At 40.4% G+C, this 24,163-nt stretch overlaps 1 protein-coding gene across 1 annotated transcript in view; it reads left to right on the plus strand.

Annotated features, from left to right (window-relative positions):
* grin2ab (glutamate receptor, ionotropic, N-methyl D-aspartate 2A, b) overlaps nucleotides 1-24,163 on the plus strand; it is a 118,800-nt gene that overhangs the window by 78,420 nt on the left and 16,217 nt on the right. Inside the window, exons 5-12 of the mRNA XM_078166151.1 lie at nucleotides 3,848-4,014; nucleotides 4,138-4,272; nucleotides 4,373-4,472; nucleotides 6,107-6,312; nucleotides 11,222-11,336; nucleotides 11,454-11,656; nucleotides 19,370-19,538; nucleotides 23,581-23,734. Of these exons, the coding sequence (XP_078022277.1) occupies nucleotides 3,848-4,014; nucleotides 4,138-4,272; nucleotides 4,373-4,472; nucleotides 6,107-6,312; nucleotides 11,222-11,336; nucleotides 11,454-11,656; nucleotides 19,370-19,538; nucleotides 23,581-23,734 (1,249 nt within the window). The remainder of the gene's footprint in view (nucleotides 1-3,847; nucleotides 4,015-4,137; nucleotides 4,273-4,372; nucleotides 4,473-6,106; nucleotides 6,313-11,221; nucleotides 11,337-11,453; nucleotides 11,657-19,369; nucleotides 19,539-23,580; nucleotides 23,735-24,163) is intronic.

The raw sequence follows: 24,163 nt of genomic DNA on the forward strand, positions 1-24,163 counted from the left end.
TTATTAGCATGCATATGAGTACCATATTAGCACTTATTAATGCCTCATTCTGCATTACCTTATTCTACAACTACTAGGCCATTATCAGAGTTTTTCTTCAATGACCTAATTATTGCTTATTGATACTGAGCAAGGAAGTTGTTGTACATGAATTACAATCTGAATATGCTTTATGGGCCTTATAAGGTGGTAGTATCACAAGAATAGTCATTCTCCCCTAATAATGCTTAATAAATATGGTCTATTCTCATGTAACAGAACACAAAATGACAGTGTTAATACTGTGTGAATAACTCTAAATGAAGTCTTTGCAACTCAGAGTATGTTACTCATTTTACAGTTCGGTCTTGCTCATAACTAATTCATGATCAGTTTAAAACTTATTAACCCACACGTGTTCCCTTTTTTCAAGTTGCCTCCTCTTCACACTTGATAAATCCATTAGTTGAGTAGTTGAGCACACAACTATGTACTGCAATTAATATCTACTTTATTGATAGACCAATTAGGGTATTTTTGAACATTTCTATTAAAAATGTACTGCCTTATTAGTTAAGAATAGGGTCTTTTAATTGCAGTAGTTGTGTGATATAATGGATTCATTAGGTGTGGAGAGGAGGCAACTTTAGAAAAGAGGGAACATGTGTGGGTTAATAAATTTCAAAATTAAAGTGAATTAATTATGAGCAAGACTGAACTTCAGATTGAGAAACATACTCTGAGTTACAAAGACTTTATTTAGAGTTATTGGGACACTATTAATCTTTGTAGTTTTGTGTTTTATTACATAAGAATAGACCATATTTATTGAGCGTTATTAGCAGAGAATGACTGTTGTTGTGATACTACCACCTTATAAGGCCCATAAAGCATATTAAGATTGCAGTTCATGACCAACAACTTCCTTACTCAGTATCAATAAGCAGCAATTAAGAGGTCATTGAAGAAAAACTGTTAATGGCCTAGTAGATGTAGAATATAGTCATGCAGAATGAGGTATTAATAAGTGCTAATATGCTACTAATGTGCATGCTAATGAGCAGTTCATTGACGCTTAATATAAAGTGTCAGCCAGAAAACTTTTAACAGCATTCTCTGATCTAATGCACATTAAAGCTGACCTTAAATCCTTCCCTCGCATTAGGAAAGAGCAGATACAATGTGTTCTGACCCAACTTTATATCTACATTTTATTTAAAGATAGGCAGCTTCATCTGAGTGCTTTATGTCCAGCCACCATCACTGTATTTGTGTCCACTCCTGCTCGGTTTTGCCTCCAAACAAAGTAATATGGATGCTAATAAGCAACTAGTATGAATGAATATGTGTATGTTAATATAAAGTGCTGCTGTTTTTGGATATAACTAATAACTATTTGTAACACTAGTGGAGCTAGATAAGCAGGGATGACAGCTGGAGTATTGAGTGGGCAATGGCATTCAGATGAAACTGTTTATCAAACCAGGTGGGCCAGCCAGTGTAGCTTTGCCTTGCAAATTACAGCCAAGCCACTGAGTATGTGCTCTTTGCTTGGGTAAGGATAACGGCAATTTAAATGCACATTAGGTGAGGGCTGGAGAAAGGTGCCGCCTGTCACAGGGCCAGTAGATGACGGCTCAGCCTGATATGCATTGCAGGGCGTAATGATACTGTAGAGACAATATGCCGCTAATATGCATGTTAATAAGCAACTAGTTAATTATACCTTAGTATAAAGTGTTACGTAGAAAAATTCTAACACCATTCTCTGATCTAATGCGTATTTAAACTGACCTTAAATGCTTCCCTCACTCGAGGAAAGAGCAGGTATAATGTGCCTGGACTCAACCTTATATCTACATAATATATGCAGAGGATAAAGTGGCTTGATGGGCAGCTTCATCTGAGTACCATTAGTCCTCCAAACAAAGTGGTCTAGATAATTTGAGTGAACTATTTTGTTTTGCAACTTGTCTGCTTGGATATTCTCACTGCATCTTTGAAGAGTACAACCAGTAATAAGCAAAACCTCAAAAATATGACCCATATCATTGTAATACGCTGGAATTATCCTTCAAACAGGTGGTTGACTGATTAATTGTTAAATCGATTGTTTTAGCACTGATTCGTCTGTGACTGTCAGTTGTTCATTGCATGTGTGTGGGAGGGAGTGGGTGGGTGTGGGAGCATGTTAATATCTGTGCTTGTGTGTCGGTGTTATCTGGGTAAAACTGAAGATGTGCCTGTTGCCACACAGAGGAGAGATTTTTGTCTTCTTTTTTTTCCCTTTCGAAACCCGAGTAAAGTATAAAGCCACACACACCTACAGTCAGATACGCACACACGCAGATAGAGAGAGAGAGAGAGAGAGAGAGAGAGATGGAAACAGTGAGATAGATCTTTTTGAAGTACAATTTCATCCTCTCTCCTTCCCACTTTTCTCTTTTTGTAGCAGTGAAGGGAGGGGAGTTAAATCTCTGCGGGGCCTGCTTTATGTGTGTGATGGTCTGAGCTGTGAGCTTTTTGTTAAACTGAGGGACAACACTGGAGGCACAATATAGGTTTACACACACACACCTACACACACATGACGATGGAGTTGGAGGTGGTGGGGGGCAGAGAGACAGGAGCTGACAGCTGATTCTCCATGTTTGTTTATGAGGGCTTTGATGTTTAATGTGTCACGTTCTTTGATGCCCTCTGCGGAGGGGATGTCAGAGTGTGTGTGTGTGTGTGTGTGTGTGTGTGTGTGTGTGTGAGTGAGTGTGAGAGAGAGAAAGAGGGACTTTGTGGGAAGGTTTGATGTTTGCGTCTCTCTTAGTTTTTCCTCCCAAGTCTCTCACTCTTTTTCCACCTCTCTCTGCAGCGGTTCACTCACAAGACTGAAACATTTTTCTCCTTCTCATTCTCCCCTTCAGCCTTTTCTTTCTCTCCCCTGTCTACTCCTCCTCTCCCCCTCTCTGGTGGATGGGCTGTGTCGCTGTCTATTTGTTGTGTCCCCAGGGGGAAAACTCAGCTTACACTTTATGCAAACATACATTCTGCAATCATTAGCAACTTATTTCACACTCACTTTGGGTTTCATTCTGTTTAATAGCTGCTTTGGTTTTGGTAATGCTAGCTGCTGCCTCTGACTCTCGCACTGACCCTTGTTTCCCTCCGACGCTGAGACTAAATGATTTAACTGTACATGGCATTGTGAATTAATGCTGGAAAATTTGGAGCCACAGTCTATAGAGGATATCCTCTGACTTCAAATGAGACTGCTAGAAAATGACACCATATCTTTTACAGTTAGTGCACCACAGAAAAATTATGTTCAGCGTTAATGACTCTGATTTTTTTTCCCTTTGTGTTACATTTTAAACATTAAGCCAGTTTAATAATACAGCACCGCACAAAATAAGCAAGCAGGTTGAGCATCGGTATTTGGCTCAATTAGGTTTTGAGACAATGCACGGCTGTTGTTTTATTGGCTACTGAGGGTCGAAGTGAATCAAACCTGTGAGTTATGAGGCAGTTATCTTCGACCATTACAGCCCCCCTGTTGCCAGCAGTCACTCTCTCGCAGTGTAGTCTGACTTGTTGACTGAATCTCTCAGCATCTCTTCCTCTCTTCCCCATTTTCTCTCCTAACGCTTACGCTCCCTCTTATCTCCGTCACTCTCCGGGTCTGACTCACTGATTGCAAAATTGAAAATGGTTTTAATTCTACCGGGTTTTTGAGTCTGATTTGCACTCACTCACTCACTCACTCACTCACACACTCACTCCAGCTCCTTTTTTTCTTCTTTCTTCTCTGCAATTAATTCAGTTCCTCAGACAAATCTGCTGACTGTCTCTGCTGCTGGCCTGTGTGTCGTTGCAGGATGAGAAGTCCACGTTCTTCCAGTTCGGCGCGGCTCTGCAGCAGGAGGCTCTGCTCATGCTTGCCATCATGGAGGAGTATGACTGGCATGTTTTTTCTATCGTCACTTCCAAGTTCCCCGGGTACCAGGATTTCATCAGCACACTGAAGACAACTGTGGATCACAGGTAATGAATACACTCCCCCACATGTGCACACATTCACACACTCTCTGTTTCCATCCTTAACCTGTATTTACAGCAGCTGACAAGATTAAGTACCTTGTATTATTTAATGGTGTATTGTTACAGCTTTGTGCGCTGGGACCTGCAGAGTGTGGTGACTCTAGATGCTGTAGATGGCGACCCAAACTCTAAATCACACATTGCCCTCAAGAGAATCCAGAGTCCCGTTATACTGCTGTACTGCTCCAAGGATGAGGCTCTGTGAGTGTCTCTCACTTTCTTTTGTTTCCGTCTCTCTGTCATACACTGCCAGATTTTCACAGTGGATCTTTATTAACTCTCTCACTCCGCTCCTCGACAGGTATATACTCGAAGAGGCTCGATCCTTGGGCCTGATTGGAGCTGGTTACATTTGGATTGTGTCCAGTCTCACCACTGGGAACCCAGACTTTACCCCCGAGGTAGGGATGCCCCATATGTAGTAACAGGTGGCCACTTTTGAGTGGTTTGACAAGACGAGTAGTGTTTTTGATTTCAGGCTGTTGCAGGTCATCTGCTTCCTGTCTTGTATCAACCTCATCTCTTTTATCCTGTAGGGCTAAAATGACATATAGCAGTAAAGGCATACTGAAACTCTGAATGAAGCAAGATCCACCTACCAGCATCTCTAAAACTCACTTATTAATTATATCTTGTTAATTTAATTAGTACTAAAACCAGAGTGTAAAAGAGACAATTATTGTTTTGATCCAGACTATTTCGCAGTTTCCAGTTAACCAGCTTAGACTCCAGGTAGTTACTGCTCCTCCCCAGGAAATTGTCCGACTCATAACCACCTGTTTTTACACTTAGTTTCACACATGGCTGTTAGCAGAACTCATCCAGGAGCACATATCTGTAATATTAGTTGTTCAAAACACTCTATTTCCATTGTCCAGTGTGCTCTCTGTTATTATAATCCATCGTTTTCCTTCATTTGTGAATTTACTGGTGCTCTTTTGATCATCTCGTTTTGACCTGCAGTGGCAACCAACTGGACAATTGGTGCCACACACTGCTTATCTTAATGAACCAACCCCCAATATTTGTATAACAGTGGAGGATGGAAAAGCACATGCATTTTCTTTTGCTGATTTTTTGGGGGAAAATTTGGTTAAAATTTGAACCACATTTTGATAAAAACCCAACTATATTTAACAGACTAATATGAGAGTTGTGTCAACCTCTTCATTTAGCCAGGAAAGTAATAAGCAAGTGTCAAATTATTCCTTTAAGCCATACGCAGAGGACAGTAAAAAGACAAATCATTATAACTGGTAACCTATAATTCAAACCATATTTTTAGTTTACTGCTTTGTTTACATTCTTCTCGCTTTACCTGAAAACATTTGCTCAGCCCCTAAATAGGATGTTTGACAGCATTACATACACATTCACTCTCAAAATGTAGGACAGCAAGATAGCTATTATCCAAATAGGATATAAATATTTGTGTATAAATAATTCAAACTATAATCAGCTCAAATGTTCCCCTCACATTAAAACTGGAAACATATCCAATGTTTGCTTACCTTTTCTCTAAAGCCTCTCAAAGATTTATTCTCCTCCCTTCCTTGTCCATCATTCTCACTTCCCTATTTGTGTTGGGTTTTTATGCTTCTGTTTTTTGCCTCAGACAAAGATCTGATTCAACATTTAGTGCCAAATTAAAAAGTAAAAACAAAGTATCATATGTTAGATTGACAGCCTAGCGTGCTGGCATTTTTTGATGTTTGCTCAGCCTAGTTTAGGGAGACATACTTTGTAAGCTATTTAGTTTTTCAATCCTTTCATTCTGACAGTTTCAAGATGTAGGTGATACCTGAATGAGCAATTTCGTTTGTGGACACACAGTCTGCTCACACTTATTTAATAGCCAGATATGAATTATTTCAGGAAGGTGCACGAAACCAATAAATCATCTGCTTGACACCTTTGAGAGATACATATGGATGGTTAAAATTGGGGCAAAAAAAAAAAAGAAGTCAAAATGAAGTCAATTGAATCTTTCACACCATATGTACCACTTCTCAGATCTCCTCTCCTTTGCTCTCAGATGTTCCCTCTGGGTATGATCTCCGTGTCCTATGACGACTGGGAGTACCCACTAGACACGAGGGTGAGGGATGGGGTGGGCATCATTTCCTCTGCAGCCACCTCCATGCTGCGGGAGAAGGGGGAGCTGCCAGAGGCCCAGAGCAGCTGCTACAGCACAGCGTCAGACAGGAGCCCGGGGAAGCTCCCACCCAGCGCCCTGCGCAGGTGTGTATATGTGTGTGCATGTGTGAGAGTGTGAGGAGAGATCAAGGTCTAGGGACTTGCATAACTCTGTTTGTCTTTGTAGCTGAGTGGCTGAGCGGTGTTACATAAGTCTTTTTAATGTACTAATGAGAGGGGTAGAAAGGAGAAAGGAAGCAGAGATGACAGGAGTGTTAAACACTGTGATGTCTAATGACATTTAACACTATTAGCTATTGTGTACATGGCTGCTCGGTGTATGAGCTCATTCTGCTGCCTTAGTGGAGAGACAATGCACTGAACTTCAGGCAGACCTCTGTGTTGTTGCTGCCCTGTGTTAACTGGTGCCTGGAATGTGTCTGGTGTGTTTGTATTCATGTGTATTTCTGTGTGTGCACCTTACTTCACATGACTGGATTCACTGTCATTAAGTCAGGATTAAAGCAGCTTTTACTAGCTTTGTTCTCTCTCTCTCTTTTTCTTGTTACGTGGCTCTGTGGGTGGCATGTATGCGTTGGTAGGTGTATGTGTGTGTGTGCATGCACATATGCATACCAGTATGTGTGTATGTACTCTTCTCTGAAGTCTCTGTGATGAGCAAACAGTCAAATCCTTTATACAAGAAGGGGGACAAATGGGTGAACATGCAGGCACATTCATACTGAACATCCACAGCTATTGAAGCACAGACACAGAGTCTGAGATGGCATTGCTTCCTTTTGAGGTTTTTATGCTGCGACATTGTGATACATCTTGAATATGAGGCATTCAGTGGTTAAAATATGATTATTAATTCAGAAATTTTATATAAAAGTGACTGAATACATGAAGGTCAGGTTGCTAGGCTCTGCACTTCTATGATGACTTATGAGTTGCCTCATTAGAAAGAGAGCCACAGTATGATTTTCACCATTATGGCTTTATTATCCCATCTCTCTCTCTCTTATTAGCCCATTACAGTATATATCAAAGCCTATACAATACCGGCATTGTTGACAGGTTGATCCAATATAACTCAGACCTCAACTGGAGCGCAAACATTTTTCTGAACAATCTTTTTTCTTTCTGTCAGAGGTACCTCATTTGTCTCACTAACTTATTAGATAGAATTTGCATATTTGTCAAAACAACTGCAGCCAATTTTTGTGATAATAAACTGACAGGTTGGATTTCCCCACCCTGATTTGGAAGTGGTGAGGCTGTGATCAGAATTCTGCATACATTAGTCTAGATACAATCTTGCCGCAGTGTGCATATAAACAACGTGAGGTGGAGAGGAATAGGACAAGATAATCTGGCACTTAAAAGACACTATCAATCCCGTTGGATTCCCTGTCATTCTTGCCTGACAGGCATTAATATCCCAGACTCTAGTTCAGCTTATTTGGTCTGCACAATGGTACAGGTTTTTATTTAGGTTTGTCCTGGTAGTAAATTTTAAAAGGTTATTCTATTTGATGGAACCACCGTACCATGCAAACCCCTAAGCTGTCACTTTTTTTTTCTGAAAAGATGCTCCCTGCCATAAAACACAATGTGGCAAGAGCCTCCCTTCCTTCTGTATTCATACTTTTAGAGAGTGCTCACACAATGGTTGCCCAAGTACTTCGGTAATAGGAGAATGTTCCCCACATAGTCGTAAATGAACTCACATTTGAAAGATGGCATTTACAATAGCAGGTCTTTCTGTTTCTTTTTTAATGCGGCCTCTGCTGCTATTAAAACTGGCATCGAATTTCTAGTTAATGCAAATACTTTTGTTTATAGTAATTCAGAAATCACTGAACCCCTTTTTTATGTAGCTGTACATTTTGTGTTGTTGGTGTCACACTGGATCACAAAATGACATGAATAAACGTGAATATAAATATGAATATGTGACGTCTAATCTGCCTGTTTTACATGCCTCAAAAACACACAGCCTCATCCATTCAGATCAAAATCTTTGTCCAAAAATGGTAACAAACCTGCGATAGGAGGAGACAGCAGTTTCCCAGAATAGACCGCAACAGTGTTTCCGCTATATGTATTCAGCTGTGACAATGCACTGTGACAAGGGCATCACCTGCTGCACCGTGAAGATTTTTCAAACACAAAAATATATATTTGTCCTGACATGCCGCTAATAGTCAAAAGCATCGTAACCTGTAATGACAAAGGCAGGTTCGGTTATGTAGCACAGACGTGTCTCTTTTGTGTAACTTTGTAGGTTTATGTTTAATTATTTGTGTTTGCTGAGAGCAGGTTTACCCACGGCAGAGCTGTTTGGTATTTTTGCAGTGCCTGCATGCAAGGGAGACAGGGACCTTTTATTTACTCTTTACTCAGTGTGAGTGGAGCCTGCTTGGAAAGAGCACAGGCCTGTTTCCAAGTCTTTGTAAAAACAGATGATTAATGTACCTCTCTCTAATCCACTGTCCAACAACAATATTTATGTGTCGACTCTAATACCTCTCCTGCAGATGAGACAACATCAAATCCCACCTGTTTGAATTGGAATGCAATTATCATATTTCCACCTGCGGGGCGCATGCTAAACAGCACTCGAACATTTCTCTTTATGCGTCTTGACTTCCTGTTGCAATATTTTTATGCATGAATCGCTCACGGCCCTGTTCCCTGACCTGCTCCCGTGAAAAACAGAAGTATATTAAAGCTTTCCTTTTGTAGAATAATGACACTAGTGAACCCAGAGGAAATCAAAGTTTTACCGCACACCAGAATACTCAGGTTGACACTTATTTTATTTACTGTTTACATTAATAAACCAAGGAACGAACAACGTGTTTTGCATGTTGCCCCATCACATTTGCTCTCTTCTAAATTGCCAACAGGTGTGTCTTTTAAATAATCACTTGCTGATTAGCAAAGAATCCAACAGGTGCACCACAGGATGTCAACAATAAGGCAATAGGCAATAGCAGCTATAATTCTACCACACAGATAGGGATGCACAAATTTGTCGCCTGCACCTACATTGTCATATTTTGACATTTAGGTCCACCGACAAAGTGGCATTATTTGACGAATTGGGATGAGAATGCATTGGATATTTGCCTTGTTGACTGCTGTCAGCCTATTGGCAAATAAATGGTGTTCACTGATGGCCGATGTTTATTATGTTGAGTCACATCTATTTTGCACGGACTAGAAAGCAGGGCTCCAGACTAAGGGCGTCCCAGCATCCTGCTTAGAAAACATGTTTGGGACAAACACAGATCTTCCCAGTGATGGAACAACACAGTAAACTCACTATCGACACAGCAGGGGATGCAAACGTTTGTTTCCCTGATAATGGGAAGCTACATTATGAAAAACAAATCCATGTTAACATCGAGAGGAGGAAAGCACGTTGGCCAGAACTAACTGCTGATGGAGGTTACATTTATTATGGAAATCACGATATATTATGAACCGTAAAAAGGCTTTTGAAGCAGTTTTTTTAATATATTTTCATGGGAAAGAAGGTTATATAAAGGTTGTTTCATTAATATGTATGGATGAATTTGTGCTCCTTCAAAGAGAGTGTAATGATAGACTGGCTGTTAAAGTTCAGTTTTAAAGTTTTTAAGTTCAGTTATTTCTTTATAATTAAGATTTCTTTGTTTCCCTGGCACAAAAGCCAGAAATGATAATAATTAAAAAATGTAACCAAAAAATAAATAAATAAACAGCATTGGTCCAGAATTTCACAAGTGGTGCATCTCTAGTACAAAATTTAAATTTAAATATTACATTTCATAGCATAATGATGTATTACTGTTAATGTTAGAGCACAACAGAGGATGAGTAGATCTAGACCACATACATTTCCATAAAGTGCAAAATAAAATACATTAATATTCTCATAATAAGTTATCATAAACTAGTGGGGAAAAAATAGTAAAAATGTATATACGTAGATGCCAAAGGGTACTATACAAAATACACACTATATTACATGCTGTACACCAGTAGGAGGAGGTGAATATTATCTACAGAGAAGATATAAAATATATCTGTCTTAATAATGTAAGGGAGGGAAAAGGAATGTTAATATTTTGAGTCTATCAAATGTGTGTTTACATAAATGATTGTAAGACTTACAAGTAGTGAAAAAAAATGTTGTGTGCATATGAAAGTGCACTCTTGTGCCAAATCAAAAACGTTTGTAAAGCTGCAAATGTTTGACTTTTGAAATATTCTATTTTAGTCAGATGATATTTTAGCCGTATAGCATCTCCCGACAAACCGTGTTTGACACTGTGTCAAAATGAATCAAACCATTTATAATAAGACAGAACACAAGGCATCTAAGAAAGAGTGTTTTCTGTTTTGGGCAGCTGCTGTCCCTCTTGCGATTTGGTCTTTTTAGTAAACTTCCTTAGACAGGCCTCCTTTCCCCCAGTGGGAATTCAGGCTATCATCCCAGTCTTAACATCCTCGCCTTCTTAAAATTGTTTTTACTGGAGTGAGTATATTCTTAATCCCATATCACTGTGTGTGATACTGGTTCATTTGCTCCTCTCTACTGCTTCACTTTAGCGAGAGTGTAAATGTTTCAGCAAAGGATCTGTTTGTGTATGCAGGGTAACTGTAGTGAGTAAGAGAGTGAGGGCAGCCTTGTTGCACCAGTGGCTTGTCTTTCAGGCGTATATCTGTGGAGAAATCAATGCTGAATGTTGATGGGAGAGATATGTGGCCTCTGACTCTTCCCCCTCCTACACACAAACAGATGCTCACACACACATACACACTCAGGCATGCATGCGCACACAGTGGGTGAAGACAGCATTGATTTGAAGAGGATACTCTTGCAGTGATTACAGAGTGCTTAACTTGTTATTTCGATGTATCTGCTCTTGTGCACACATCCTCACACTCAAAACAGATGCAAAACAAAAGCAAATAACAGCTTCCTACTCTTTCTGTCTTTTTCTCCTCTGTGTTTCAGACACATGATGCATGTATGGAATGAAGGGCGCGACTTATCCTTTACTCCAGATGGTTACCAGGCCAACCCCAAATTGGTTGTCATCGTCCTAAATAGTGAAAGGAAGTGGGAGAAGGTAACAAATGAGCACAGTGTTTTGCAAAAGAGCATGGAAATTAAAAAGTCAAAACACTTTAATTAAGATGGCTAACCCTGATTTTGTTTATGCTTGTGTGTGTTTGGGCACACACAGATGGGCCGTTGGGAGAACGGGACGCTGGGGTTGATGTTTCCAGTGTGGCCGAGGTATAACTCTTACGGGGATGAGGATGCAGATGAAAACCACCTCTCAATCGTCACCCTGGAGGAGAAACCTTTTGTCATTGTTGACAATGTGGACATCCTCACCGGCACCTGCATGAGAAACTCTGTGCCCTGCCGCAAGCATGTCAAAGAGTAAGTAGACCCTTAGTCATTGTGAGCAAATACACAGCATCTGTCCACCACTGAAGAGTCATTTAAAGGGATACTTTGCCAATTCATAACAATGTAGGTAGTATGTGTAAATAAACAGGGGTAAACTTCCCTTAATCTGCCCGCCACCATAGATACAAAAATTTTAGAAGCAGATCGAGAGAGAAAGCCACCACCCTCTCTCTTGAACTCAGACCGAACTCAGATCAATACTAGGCAGTGCTGATCAAATATAAAGCAGGATTCTGTTACTGCATTCCCTATTTCCTGCCTAAAATGTCCTCACAATCATATTTTAGTGCACTGTTTGGCTGTAATATGAGAATTTGTGGTAGGTGCCATACCTTTTCCTGTATTGTAAAAACAAAGGCTGAAAATACAGAAATAAAACAGTAAAACTAAGCAGTGCTGATCAAATATGAATCAAGATTCTGTTACTGTGTTTCCCATTTCTCACCTCAGATGTTTTCAGAAACATATTTGAGCTTAATTTAACTGTAAGGCGGAATTTAAACTTCTGCGTCGAATCTATGCCGTAGCCTGATGTGCACCTCCCCATAAATGTAACTAAATGTCACAACATCGTAGATCTCCTGTCTGTTTTTTGTAAGTTGAAACCATTTCCCTCAGTGGAAAAGAAGCTTTTGTTTACTTTAATTTCAAAGATAAGAAAAAATAAATTGTGTAGATAATAAAGCCTCCACAAAAAGCATATTAAGTCTTGTGTGTGATTTATCCTTCGAGGATTTATACTGGCTTCATATGAGCAGAGGAAATCTCATCACTAGGCTAATTTGTACAATGTAAAAAGCTGTAGGCTGGCGCTAATAACGTTAGCATGTTATATTTGTTTGGAAAACGTGTTTAGTATAAGACAGTTTTTTTGTCAGTGAACCTTGTGAGTTGTAATAGAGTCGAATTTTGTAACATTACCTTTTTAAATGTTGCTGTTGTCCCTGGCTTCATATGAAAAGAGGAAAAGTCTTCTAGTTGCTAGGCTAATTTATACAATGTAAAATGCCATAGGCTTGTGCTAATAACGTTAGCATGTTGTATTTGTGGGAAAAATGTGTCCAGATAAAAACAAGTGCTTTGTCTGTGAATGCTGCGAGTTAAAATGAAGCTGATTTGTGTACTTGTGTTTGAAATTGTCTCTATTAAGCCATGTTTAATGTGTGTTTACTGTGTGTTTTGAATGAACTAAACTTTACAGCACTTCACAGAAACCCCGCCACTGACTAGTGTTTTGGAGGTGTAACTGCAGAGTGACACAGACACACCACTGCACAAGTACAAATGCTAACAACAGCGTAGGCGACATGCGTAGGGTTTGCCGCACAAGTGTAAATCCCTCTTAATACGACATTGTTTGTTACCAGCCGGCTGCCATATTGTTTCCTGTGGGAAAACGGCCAAGCTTGCATGATGTCCATCATCAGCAGGAGCGTTTATTGGTCCTGTGCGGCACAATGCATTCTGTTAGTTGTTGGTTTTCTACCTCTTGAGCAAAAGCGAATTCCACAGCCCTTCTCCTTCATTTTCTCTTGTCATATAGCACCAATTTCAAAAGTAATCGCATCTTTTTACTGCATAGACAGCCTTGTTTAATGAAAAGACCATCTTTCCAGCAGTGAAATACTTCCTTAAAAGCCACACATGCTCAGTGTTATTAAGAAAAGGCTGACAATCCCTGAACTAGAGGTGGTTCAGGATGTGAGACAGGCACGTTTGTTCATTTCAGTTGAATATAAGAGGTGATGTTAGCAAAGCTTTTTCTTGATCTCAGGAAGGTATATGGCACTCTCAATTAGTTTTCCTGTATTCTGTCTACTCATACTTTTTCAGTAGAAAAAAAATGAACATAATCACACCTCTGAAACCTGTCTCAATTTGTCTAAGAACATCCTCGTCAATCAGCTGCCCTTTGCTTGTCCACTTTTGTTCTACAAGGATCAATCCTGGGCCCACTCATTTTTACTTTATATAATAATGACTCACCATCTGTTTGTCCTCGAGACTGAAATCCAAATGTATGTGGCTGACAGTGTAATATATTCACATGGTCCTGCTGAAGCACAAGTTAGTGCTAAATGCACAAACTCAATGGTCCATCTTACACCTTGGTTGTCATGCATGTTCCTTACTAAGACAAATAGGTCCTTTGGAGCCCCACATTTTTTTTTTATAAGGAGAAAAGATATCAGTATTTCTATTCAAATGCAACTCAAGGCAGCTAATTTCAGATTCATAAGTATATATAATGATTCTACATGTCAGCTGAGGCAGCCAAGATGTACATCAGTGATTTTCTCTCACATTACTCAGTATGTTGTGTTCTTTATCAGTGTTGCAGTGGAGTAAAACTCTATTCCGACTTCTGTCAGAGAGTTTAACACCGGCAAAGTCGTTCTCATTTGGTTCATGGGTAATCAGTTCTGTCAGCATTAATAATGAATTGCTCTCTGTTGCTGTCAGCTCGCTAATGCCAATCTGTCGGTGTACTTGATTTTTGTTTCTGCTACCACTGTAATTGCATGTGTTGCCCATTGTGCTCTTTGTTTCATTGTTCCATTAATTCAGTGTGATTCGTGTTTTGTTTTAGATGTACTGAATGTGTTGCTTGTTTTAATTATGACAATTACTAATTAATAATTAGTAATGCTGCTTATGGTTTTGCTCTGGAGTACATATTGACTAAAGCATTAACATTCATCTTATTAATGTAGTTTTAGTGCCTACCTACATTATTAAGATGTGGTCAGGTATGGCAGCAAAGAAAGGCCATAAGAATTTAAATCTTATAAGCAACGGAATACATCTTAAATTTGACTTGAATTATCAGGTAAAAAAATAACCAATTTAAATCTAATTTAGAACTCAAATCTAGTTTATAAATATGATATTTGAATTTTGTATCTGAATATGTAAACCCAGCCCTTCCATAGTCTGGCGACCTGTCCAGGGTGTACCTCTTGCCCAATATCAGCTGTGATAGGCTCAAGCCCCCCTGCGACCCTCAACAGGATACATGGATGGATGGATGGATGGATGGAAATATGTAAACCCTAAAAGGATGTACTTAAAAAAAACAAGCTTCTGAAATTGCAGGGGAGGGAATTACAATGTTTGTTTACAATGACTCCTGGGTAGAAAACCCCTGCATCTTGTACATACAGTTTAATGGTGCTGAGCAAACAGGGTGAGAAATGACAGCAGAAATAAACAAGTTTGCAGATTTGCAGATTTCACATATCTTACCAATTGCCAGTTAACTCCGCAGACATGATTGTTGTTGTTAGTATGACGTCACGGTTGTTCGGCCTATAGAGCTGACACCATCAGTTGATTAACTTATCAGTTAATGGACAGGAAATTAATCAGCTACTATGTGGATATTCATGTAATCATTATTGCGATTTTATAAGTATAAATATCAGCATTCCCTTGTTTTAGCCTCTCTATTGTGAAGATTTGCTGGTAATAGCAGAATATCTTTAAGTTTTAGACAGTTGGATGAAGAAAACAAGAAGTCGTCATCTTGGTTTTAGGAAATTGTAACTGGGCACTTTTCATTATTTTTGCTCATCTATCAACCAAACTATTAATCAGTTTATAGAGAAAACATTTGGCAAAAATAATAATTTCAGTGTGGAACACTTTTGTCAAAGAAAACTTTATTTCCATTTGCAATATTATATTTGGTGGTATGGCTCTGTTCTGGGACCTTTCTGCCTTTCCACGGACCTACGCAGAAAGCCTCTTCCAAACCTCTCTGCCCTTCCATGCGCCTACATGGAAAGCCTAAATCAGGGAGAGCAGAAGCAAAGACACCCCCGGCGATAAGTCAGACACAGCATGAAAAGGAGGAGCTGGGGTAGAGGCAGGTTGCAAAGCGACAGTAGGCAGGCCAGAGCAGTTTAAATAGGGCGCCCTGAATGAGATTTGCCAGTTGGTTGCATAGAAAGGAATCATGTGATGTGACTCCCTTCCATCAATCAGCTGATCCATCAGCTGATTGGCTGATTGGCTGTTTGAGATCAACTGAGGTAGCTGGGATGTGAGCTGAGGCTGAACTAACGCTTGCTCAATTAGTTCCTGCACTAAACTGCACAACTCGATGGTTTTCAAAGTAAAATATTTCAGCATTATAAATTCACTGTAGGTAAGAATATGTAGTGATTAAAGTTCACATTTAGGTGTTTAGTTGCTTATAAGATTCAAATCTTTATGGCCATTTTTGGTTTCAAACACCAGTCCTTTGGCTCACTCTGGCACATTCATAGTTATGTTTATGTATATGCAATGTCCCTGTTAAAAAAAAACAACAACCTCTAAATAAATAAATACATAAATCCCAGCTGGAGCTGTACCTTGAGACAGAAAATGAAAAGATGTTTCATGTGGGACGCTGCCCATCCTTTTGTCATCTCCCATCTGGACTACTGCAACTCCCACCAAGCCAGGCTCGTAAAGTATGCTGTTCAGCAGCTACAAACCATCCAGAACACTGCAGCCTGCCCTGTCTGCAACCTCCCTAAGTTCTCCTTTGTCGCCTCCCCACGTGTATTGCCCCCTCCCTCCCCTCGGCTGCCGGTGGCTGTTCACATCAAATTCTAAATTCTGGTCCTGGCATTCAAGGCTCCTCGGGGGAGTCGCACGCGCATATCTGCAGGCTACGGCCTATCCATATTCGCCAGCCTATGCTCTGCTACAACCGGCCACTTAGCTCTCCACTCCCTGCGGCAGCTACGTCATCGTTTCACCTGGCCTTGACTCTTCTTTCTATGGTTCCCCAATAGTGAAATGTCCTTCTCACTCCAGGCGGGACAGCACAATTACTCCATATCTTCCATTGTAAAAAAAAAAAAAGCCTCTCTCTCCCCTGAATATCCCCATTTCCCAAATCCTCATGCTGCAGCTGCTATTTGAAAAATATCCCTTGTATCTGTTTACTTTTCTATTCTTATTTTTAGCATATCTTTATCTGACTCGATCACTTCAGGATCTCAGGAAAATTTTGGTATCTGTTATCAGTGCAGCAAGTCGTTCGCGATAACAGTATCAGCTAATGGAATGAAAATGTTGCACAAATTCATATTGACTTTGTTGTGCTGCATCAAATGTGATTATTTTTCATGCATATATACAGTTTTTCCCACCTCACCACTCACCACCTCACTGCATATATATCACTTTCTCCACTGCAACAATAGCAGTGGGCTGAATGTCTCAAATCATCCTTTGTTACACATAATATGGGTTCAAACAAACTGAAATTCATATCATAGGGACTAAACCTAAACTAGATTTAGGTATAAAACATACATTTTGCCACAAAGGAATCAGTCATGGACTTATTAAGGCATTTAGTTAATGATTTCATTTTTTACTTGTGATTTTAGTCACATCACTTTACATTCTCAAGATTTCAAATCAGTTCAGTGTTTCTACATGTATGATGCACACTTAAAAATCAGTGCAGCAGAAAGCTTTAGAGCCTTCTATCTTTTAAGAGCAACATGTCAAACAATACAATGGACTTTTCCCTTTGAAAAAAAACTTAAAAGACATTTTTTATAGTGGCTGAAATATGTTGCAGGCCGTCTCAAGCGTGTAAACAATGCAGAGATTCTTCACAAATAGTCAGCGAAAGTAAAACTTTCTCAAAGAAACTTCCCTTGGATTCTTTGACATCTTGGGTTTTGCTCCAATTATCTGCTATATATGGACACCTCAATAAGAGCCTCTGCATGACAAGAGCTTTGTTTCCTCTCTGCTAATTTCTACAATTTAGCTCACATCTGAGCTCATCTCTATACAGCCAGTTCAGTGTACATAGAAGTAATCATAATTGCTGCAGGTTTGTCACTGGCTCAGTGGTTCTGGTTGGTTGCTTGGCCGCAGCACAGTCCAAATGCAAAGATAAAACATTATCTCATCTCTTTTCTGAAGTATTTTACCCATGACTGACAGCATTATTGTCATAATTTCAATGAATGTCAAAATTTCTACCAGACAATAGAAAACAGTTAAATTTTTCAGGATAGCAATTAGGATAGGATAAAATAGGATCAGACAGTCATTGCTAGCCACAGGCAACGTGCCAGAAACTCAACTGTAATTACTTTCTTTTAAGATTTATTTGCCTTTTTTAAACAAACAATTCACCACAGTAAAAGCTTTTGTGTTAGACAGACTTGAGGAGACAGACAGAAGATGTGAGACAACAACCATTAAGTTTCTGACCCATGCAGTCACGACATTGCAGCACTGTAGGCATGGACAATTAGACGACTGAATCACACAGAGCATGGGAGGTTTAATTTGTGACCCGTTGTCTTAACCTTTCTTCAAAGCGATCGCCATAGAAGTCTGAGCGGTCACAGGCCAGGATGACTAGTCTCTTCTGGGCCTTCGTTTACGTTACATTTGCTGTTTTCCGTGTCCAACCATCCGTGCGTCCATACATACATCCAACCATCCATAAGTGCTACATTTACTCAGTCACTACTTCCATTTTATTTGTGTGTATTTGCTGTTACGAAAGTATGACATGAATCAAACAGATGTGCTGTATGTGTATCTGGGGAAGTCTGTTGTCATCGCTGTATGTTTACATAGTGACATAAGGACACAGAGAGGACTCAGCTGGGAAGAGCTAATGTATACATTATGTGTGCATTAGGACACCTGGGGCACATACTGTACATACACAACCTCACACACATTTTTCTATATATGTATGTATGAATATATGTATGTATGAATACGATGCTCTCTTTCTTTCACACACACACACACACACACACGCACATGCACATGCTTTGCTGCAGATACAGTTGACTGCTGCTAAAAGATGTTTTAATCCTTTGATGATTCAGTTCTTTGACAGTCGCTCTCTGTGTTCTCCGTGTGCGAATCCCACAGTTCTTTATGAACTTTCTCTTGAATCGGAGTCAGCTGAAATGGCAAGTGAAAAGGTCACAGAGTTACTGTTCTAATCCATACATGTTACAGTACATCAGAGATGGCTGACATGGGAACAGAATAAAGTTTTCATGGAAATACTTTTAAAAATGCTAGTAGAGTTTAATAGATTATGAGTGGATCATTTGATCCAACAATTCGGCTTAGCTCACAGCTCCGAGGTCCTCGGAGAGGCCTGTCAGAAAAGTTTACTTCAACATCCATTTCCATTCTGTGCATCCTGTCTATACAGCTGCAGTGTGTATGTACAGAAAGACGGCTGTGAGTTTTGGAGTACCTCCTTACGGACTCAATCAGAGAACCACATAGGAGGAGGGGAGAAAAGGACAGCGTAAAGGAATGAGGAGGGAGAAGAGGGGAAGGACAGCTGATATTTTAATCATGTGGGTTGGTTGTTCTGCAGAGCCCAGCTCTATTTAAAGCCCGGCAGCATCTGCTCAGTACCCCTGTGTTTTCAGGCACTAAGGGAAACACATACACACACTCACAAACTCCAATGCAAGCTCTCTCTGCCCTTCAGCAGTATTTATGGTTACTCTGCACTGTCATAATTCTAGTTTTACAGTTTGATGGAACCACCAGATGTGGAGCGAGCAGGCGGCATGAGTACAGTTACACTCCCCACTCACTCGCCTGTATAACACTGATATGTGCTCCGATATGAAAAAATATGACCTAATTGTGATAGTGTGTGTCTGTGTGTTGCAGTAACACCACATCAGGAGGTTCTTACATCAAGCAGTGCTGCAAAGGTTTCTGCATTGACATTCTGAAGAAGATAGCAAGGAACGTCAAGTTCACTTATGACCTCTACCTGGTCACAAATGGAAAACATGGCAAGAAGATCAACAATGTGTGGAACGGCATGGTTGGAGAGGTAAGTCCTACCTGACTAAGTACAACACCATATCAGTCTGTCTCTCTGACTTTCTATGTAATTATTAGGAAACACATGGATGTAATTAGATGAGAAGATTGATACCACTCTAATGTTTGTGCAGTAAATATTAAGCTACAGCCAACAGCCAATTAGCCAAGCTTAGTGTAAAGACTGGAAAGAGGGGGAACAACTCGCCTGGATCTGTCTAGTTGTACATAAACCCACCCACCAGCACCTCTATAGCTTACTAATATCATGTTATGTCATACAGCTAAGGCTTCCAGTCTTTATGCTATGCTGTGTTAACCCCCTGCTGCCTGTTGCTTCATATTTAAATATGAGAGTGATATGGATCCTCTTATCTACATATTAGAGAGAAAGTAAGCATGCAGTTTGTCATTACTAATGATTTACAGTGGCACATTAGCAACAAGTCCTTCAACCTAGGGTGACCATATTTTGATTTCCAAAAAAGAGGACACTCGGCCCGGCCACGAGATAGCCTACTTAAATCATACTCGTAGTTTACTCAAAGATGCCGTATAATTTTAATATATTTAAAGTTTATATGTAAGGATAGAATATTCAGTTATATTACAAAATAATATCTCTCAAAGACAGAAATTCAGATAGGCCCCTATAGATAGGGGACACATTCACACACTAGAGGGTCCCGATGGGTCGGACCGGGTTCGGTCAAAAATGTATAAATTGTATTTGGGCTCGGGTCACATTCGGTCAGCTTTTTTAATGTAGTGTAAAAATAAATAAAATCCAGGGGCGTCGGTGGCTTGGTGGTGGAGCGGGCGCCCCATGTGCAGGGCTGTTGCTGCGGCGGCCCGGGTTCGGCTCCGGCCTGTGGCCCTTTGCTGTGTGTCGCTCCCTCTCTCTCTCCCCCCCCTTCACGCTCGTCTGTCCTGTCAATTAAAGGCTTAAAAATGCCCGAAAAAATATCTTTAAAAAAATAAATAAATAAATAAAATCCTATTGTCTGTCCTGTTTATTGCTTGGGGACTGTTATTTACGTGACAACACCTGAACAGAACACACACACATTGGCTGTTTGCTTCTACCTCTCCCCTCGCTGGAAGCCTCGGACCTCCCACCGCCCGCTCCTGTCTCAAACACGGAGGTCTTCCTCTCCGCGGAGCACCGATGGCGCACACCTGGCCTGTTAATTAGCTTGTAACCATAACAACTGTGTGACACAAGCTCAGTGCTTTAGTCATTAAATAATGTCGGGCTCGGTTCGGTTTCAGACATAACAAAACAGAATGACTGTCGGGTTCGGACAGAAATATGCGGCCCATGCTGCACTCTAACACACACACACAAGGAAAACTGGACATTATCATCAATTTATAAACACCCCCCGGACGCCCCGGACAGGACGTCAAAAGTGGACATGTCCGGGCAAAAGAGGACGTTTGGTCAGCCTATCCAACCCATACAACCACATATGTCATTTGTTCCCACCATACGGCCCACAGGAGTGTTTTCTAAATTAGCAGCCCTACTGGTTAGCTATGATGTGGAAGACATGACTCACCCTACTCTCCATATTAGCAAGAACATGGTACCTTTGTTGGACTGGTTAGCTTTACGCAAGAGGCGTGACATTGGTTAGGGTTAGGAAAAGAATGTCAGTATAAGCCAATCAGAGGCAGAGTAGGGCGGGTCATGCCTTAACCATCCTAGAAAAAAACTCGCTACCAGTTAGCTAATTACACGACGCTGCTCAGTGGCTGACTCAGGGCTTCACATTCACATTTTGGACTTGTACTGTATTCTAATCCATGGCAGAGGACGTTTTTATAAGTGTATGAATGTCTGTGAGGTTAAGTGCATGTGCCGAAAAACATTTTCACATGGGTGGACAATAATGATGTCTATTCTGTTTTATTGTACTCTATTCTTGATAAAGTCAAAGAGAAGAATTAAGGTCGGGCATTGTCACGTTATGTAGCTCCTTATTATAATGTCACAACATGATGTTATCTTAATTTCGTAACTTAAAATGACTCAACATTGACTTTTGGTTTTACACGGGACACATACAGTGGCCTGCTAGGTCAAAGTCCTGTGTTTCTTTGACCCACTCTGACTGCCTCTGGTCTGGCACACAGAATTTATCGCTTTTTAAAGCTTACTGTGTCACCTGACTTCCTCCTTTGAGCCCGTCATAATTATTGCATCCACTAGAGGTCACCGCATACACTAAACTTAAATATGGGTCTCAATAAACTGCTTGGAATAACCAAGGATGTATAAAGACGACTGGATACAGCTTTCGAGGCGGGACCCCGTTCATTCCTATGAAAGTTGCTCAGTGGCACATGAAGCCAAAAAGTTTGACCTCCAGGAATAAAATTATCCCAGTACCTCCAGCATTGTTTGGCCCATAGAGCCAGTGCACTCCAGACTTTTGCAAGCTGAATGGCTTACTTCTGCCAGCTGAGCAGCCAACTTCCAGTTTAACCCTTTGCTAACCTTAATGGGGATAAAAATGAATTATTTGTGCGCCTCCTCTAGACTTTCGAAATGTTACTGGACCAAATGGTGAATAGTGAATCGAGTCATTCTGTGGGGCTGCTTGTTGCTTGTTCCTCCCTACATTTGGACTCCACTTGGAATTATCATTAAATATAATGTTTACAGGATAAGGCTGGTGTTATTCTATGTGTTTTTTATCGTCAAAAAATACTAGAAAATGTTCCTACCGCCTACTGCCACTCAGCTTCAAGCCCATTAGTTCTGACTAGAGAAGTGCTGTGTTTTTATTAGCTGTGACCAGCAGCTTCCTCTGTCTGTTAGTTGATCCACATAAAATTTCCCCAGTCTTTGATGGCCACAGTTTTTGCCCTGGGAGGCTGAAATTTGGCATGGAGGTCGCAGCTATTGCGAATTCACACTTGTTAGACAACAATGGTGGAACAGAGGAGAACAGAGGAACAAGCTTAATCAGGCTTAAGATACAGAGACAATATTTGTTAGAAGAATCAATTTATTGTTGGTTTTGGTAGTTTTTGATGGGATTTGTTGACTTTTAAGAAGAATGTGGAATATCGGCCGACTCAGACTTTAAAGCTACAATCTGTTATCCAATTATGAACAAAGGAGTCACCGCACCACCAAACCTTAAAACACAGGACTGGAAGCTGCTTTAAAAGATCACTTTTAAATTAACTGACAGATCTTTTAATACACATTGTGACACTAGACCACAATATGTGAGCGCTTATGTTTTCTGTTTCTGTCAAAGGTTTGTTTATATCATTAGTGTTTGTGAGTAGAAAAGCTTTACTGTATGTCTTCAAATACAATCACTTGTGAAGCACCATAAAAAGCTAATTTGTCACCATTAAGTCAAACGTTTACCTGTGATTTATACGGTGAATGATATTTCTTGCTGAGGTTTTAAATTCCACACAATCAAATATTTAAGAGTGCAGATTAGGAAGCTCTTCAACAGGAGCAGGGTACCTTGAGGCTCACTTGATCGTTTGTCTTTTCTGGAAATGATTTATTCCATCATAGATTAAATTAAAGCTAAGTGCTGTCACAGTAAAAGTCCCTAAAGGTTGAAAGTGACGTGTAAAACATCTGATAATGGACCCTGCCAATATGATCCATAGATTGTAGTAATGTTTATGGGAGCGGACCGCTGCGAGCCTTTAGACAATTAAATCAGAAAAAAACACAACATTTTACTGCATACTAAAAACGACATCTTTATGTGCAGAATCTCCATCTGTCAGAATACATTCAGACACCCAGAAATGGTGGCACAATGAAAAAGACAGCTGTATTTTTACTTTTCATCTGATATGGCTGAAAATGCCCTCCAACTATAGCTGACATTCTGAGCTCATACCCTCAGTCACTGTGATATTTCACATCCAAAATAAAAAGGAGGAACGTATCAAAGACGAATTGTATGATGTTGTCCAAACATTCACAGAGCTCACTGTGTTTATTTCTGTCAGTGTGGGTAGTGAGTCACGCACCTTCTGTAACCATTCTATTCTCCGTCAACCAGGTGGTGTACAAGAAGGCGGTGATGGCGGTCGGCTCATTGACCATCAATGAGGAGAGGTCAGAAGTCATTGACTTCTCTGTGCCCTTTGTGGAAACTGGCATCAGCGTCATGGTGTCACGTAGCAACGGGACCGTCTCTCCTTCTGCCTTCCTCGGTAAATCTTCCTTTTTGTCTTCCTCAACAACAGTTTTTTTCCTCCTTCTTCTTTTTCACCGTCTGTCCCCCAGTGAGCTGACAACTGGGAGCGGGGGGAAAAAAAGGAGGTGCTTACATGTTGGCAAAACCCCGCACATAAAATGGAATATTTTATTCAGACAGTATATGCTGGCCAAATTCCACTTGTACTCTGACTTTATCTGGGCCTCAACACCCTAAGCACATTAATATTTCTAGCAGAGCGGAGGAAGCATAGTGTGCCAGCTGTTTTTTGAAAAGTCAGCTCAGACAAAGCATTCTTGATACTATCCTCCTCCTTCTCTTCTTCTCTCCTCTTCCTCCTGTGCCTCCTCCTCCTCCAGTTGTTCAGATGACTAGAAACTGAAGCGCTCCTCTGTGCTCGCCTAATGTCTTGTATTGTCATTGG

This window comes from Epinephelus lanceolatus, chromosome 3, assembly GCF_041903045.1.
Source record: "Epinephelus lanceolatus isolate andai-2023 chromosome 3, ASM4190304v1, whole genome shotgun sequence".
In the NCBI taxonomy this organism is placed as follows: domain Eukaryota; kingdom Metazoa; phylum Chordata; class Actinopteri; order Perciformes; family Serranidae; genus Epinephelus; species Epinephelus lanceolatus.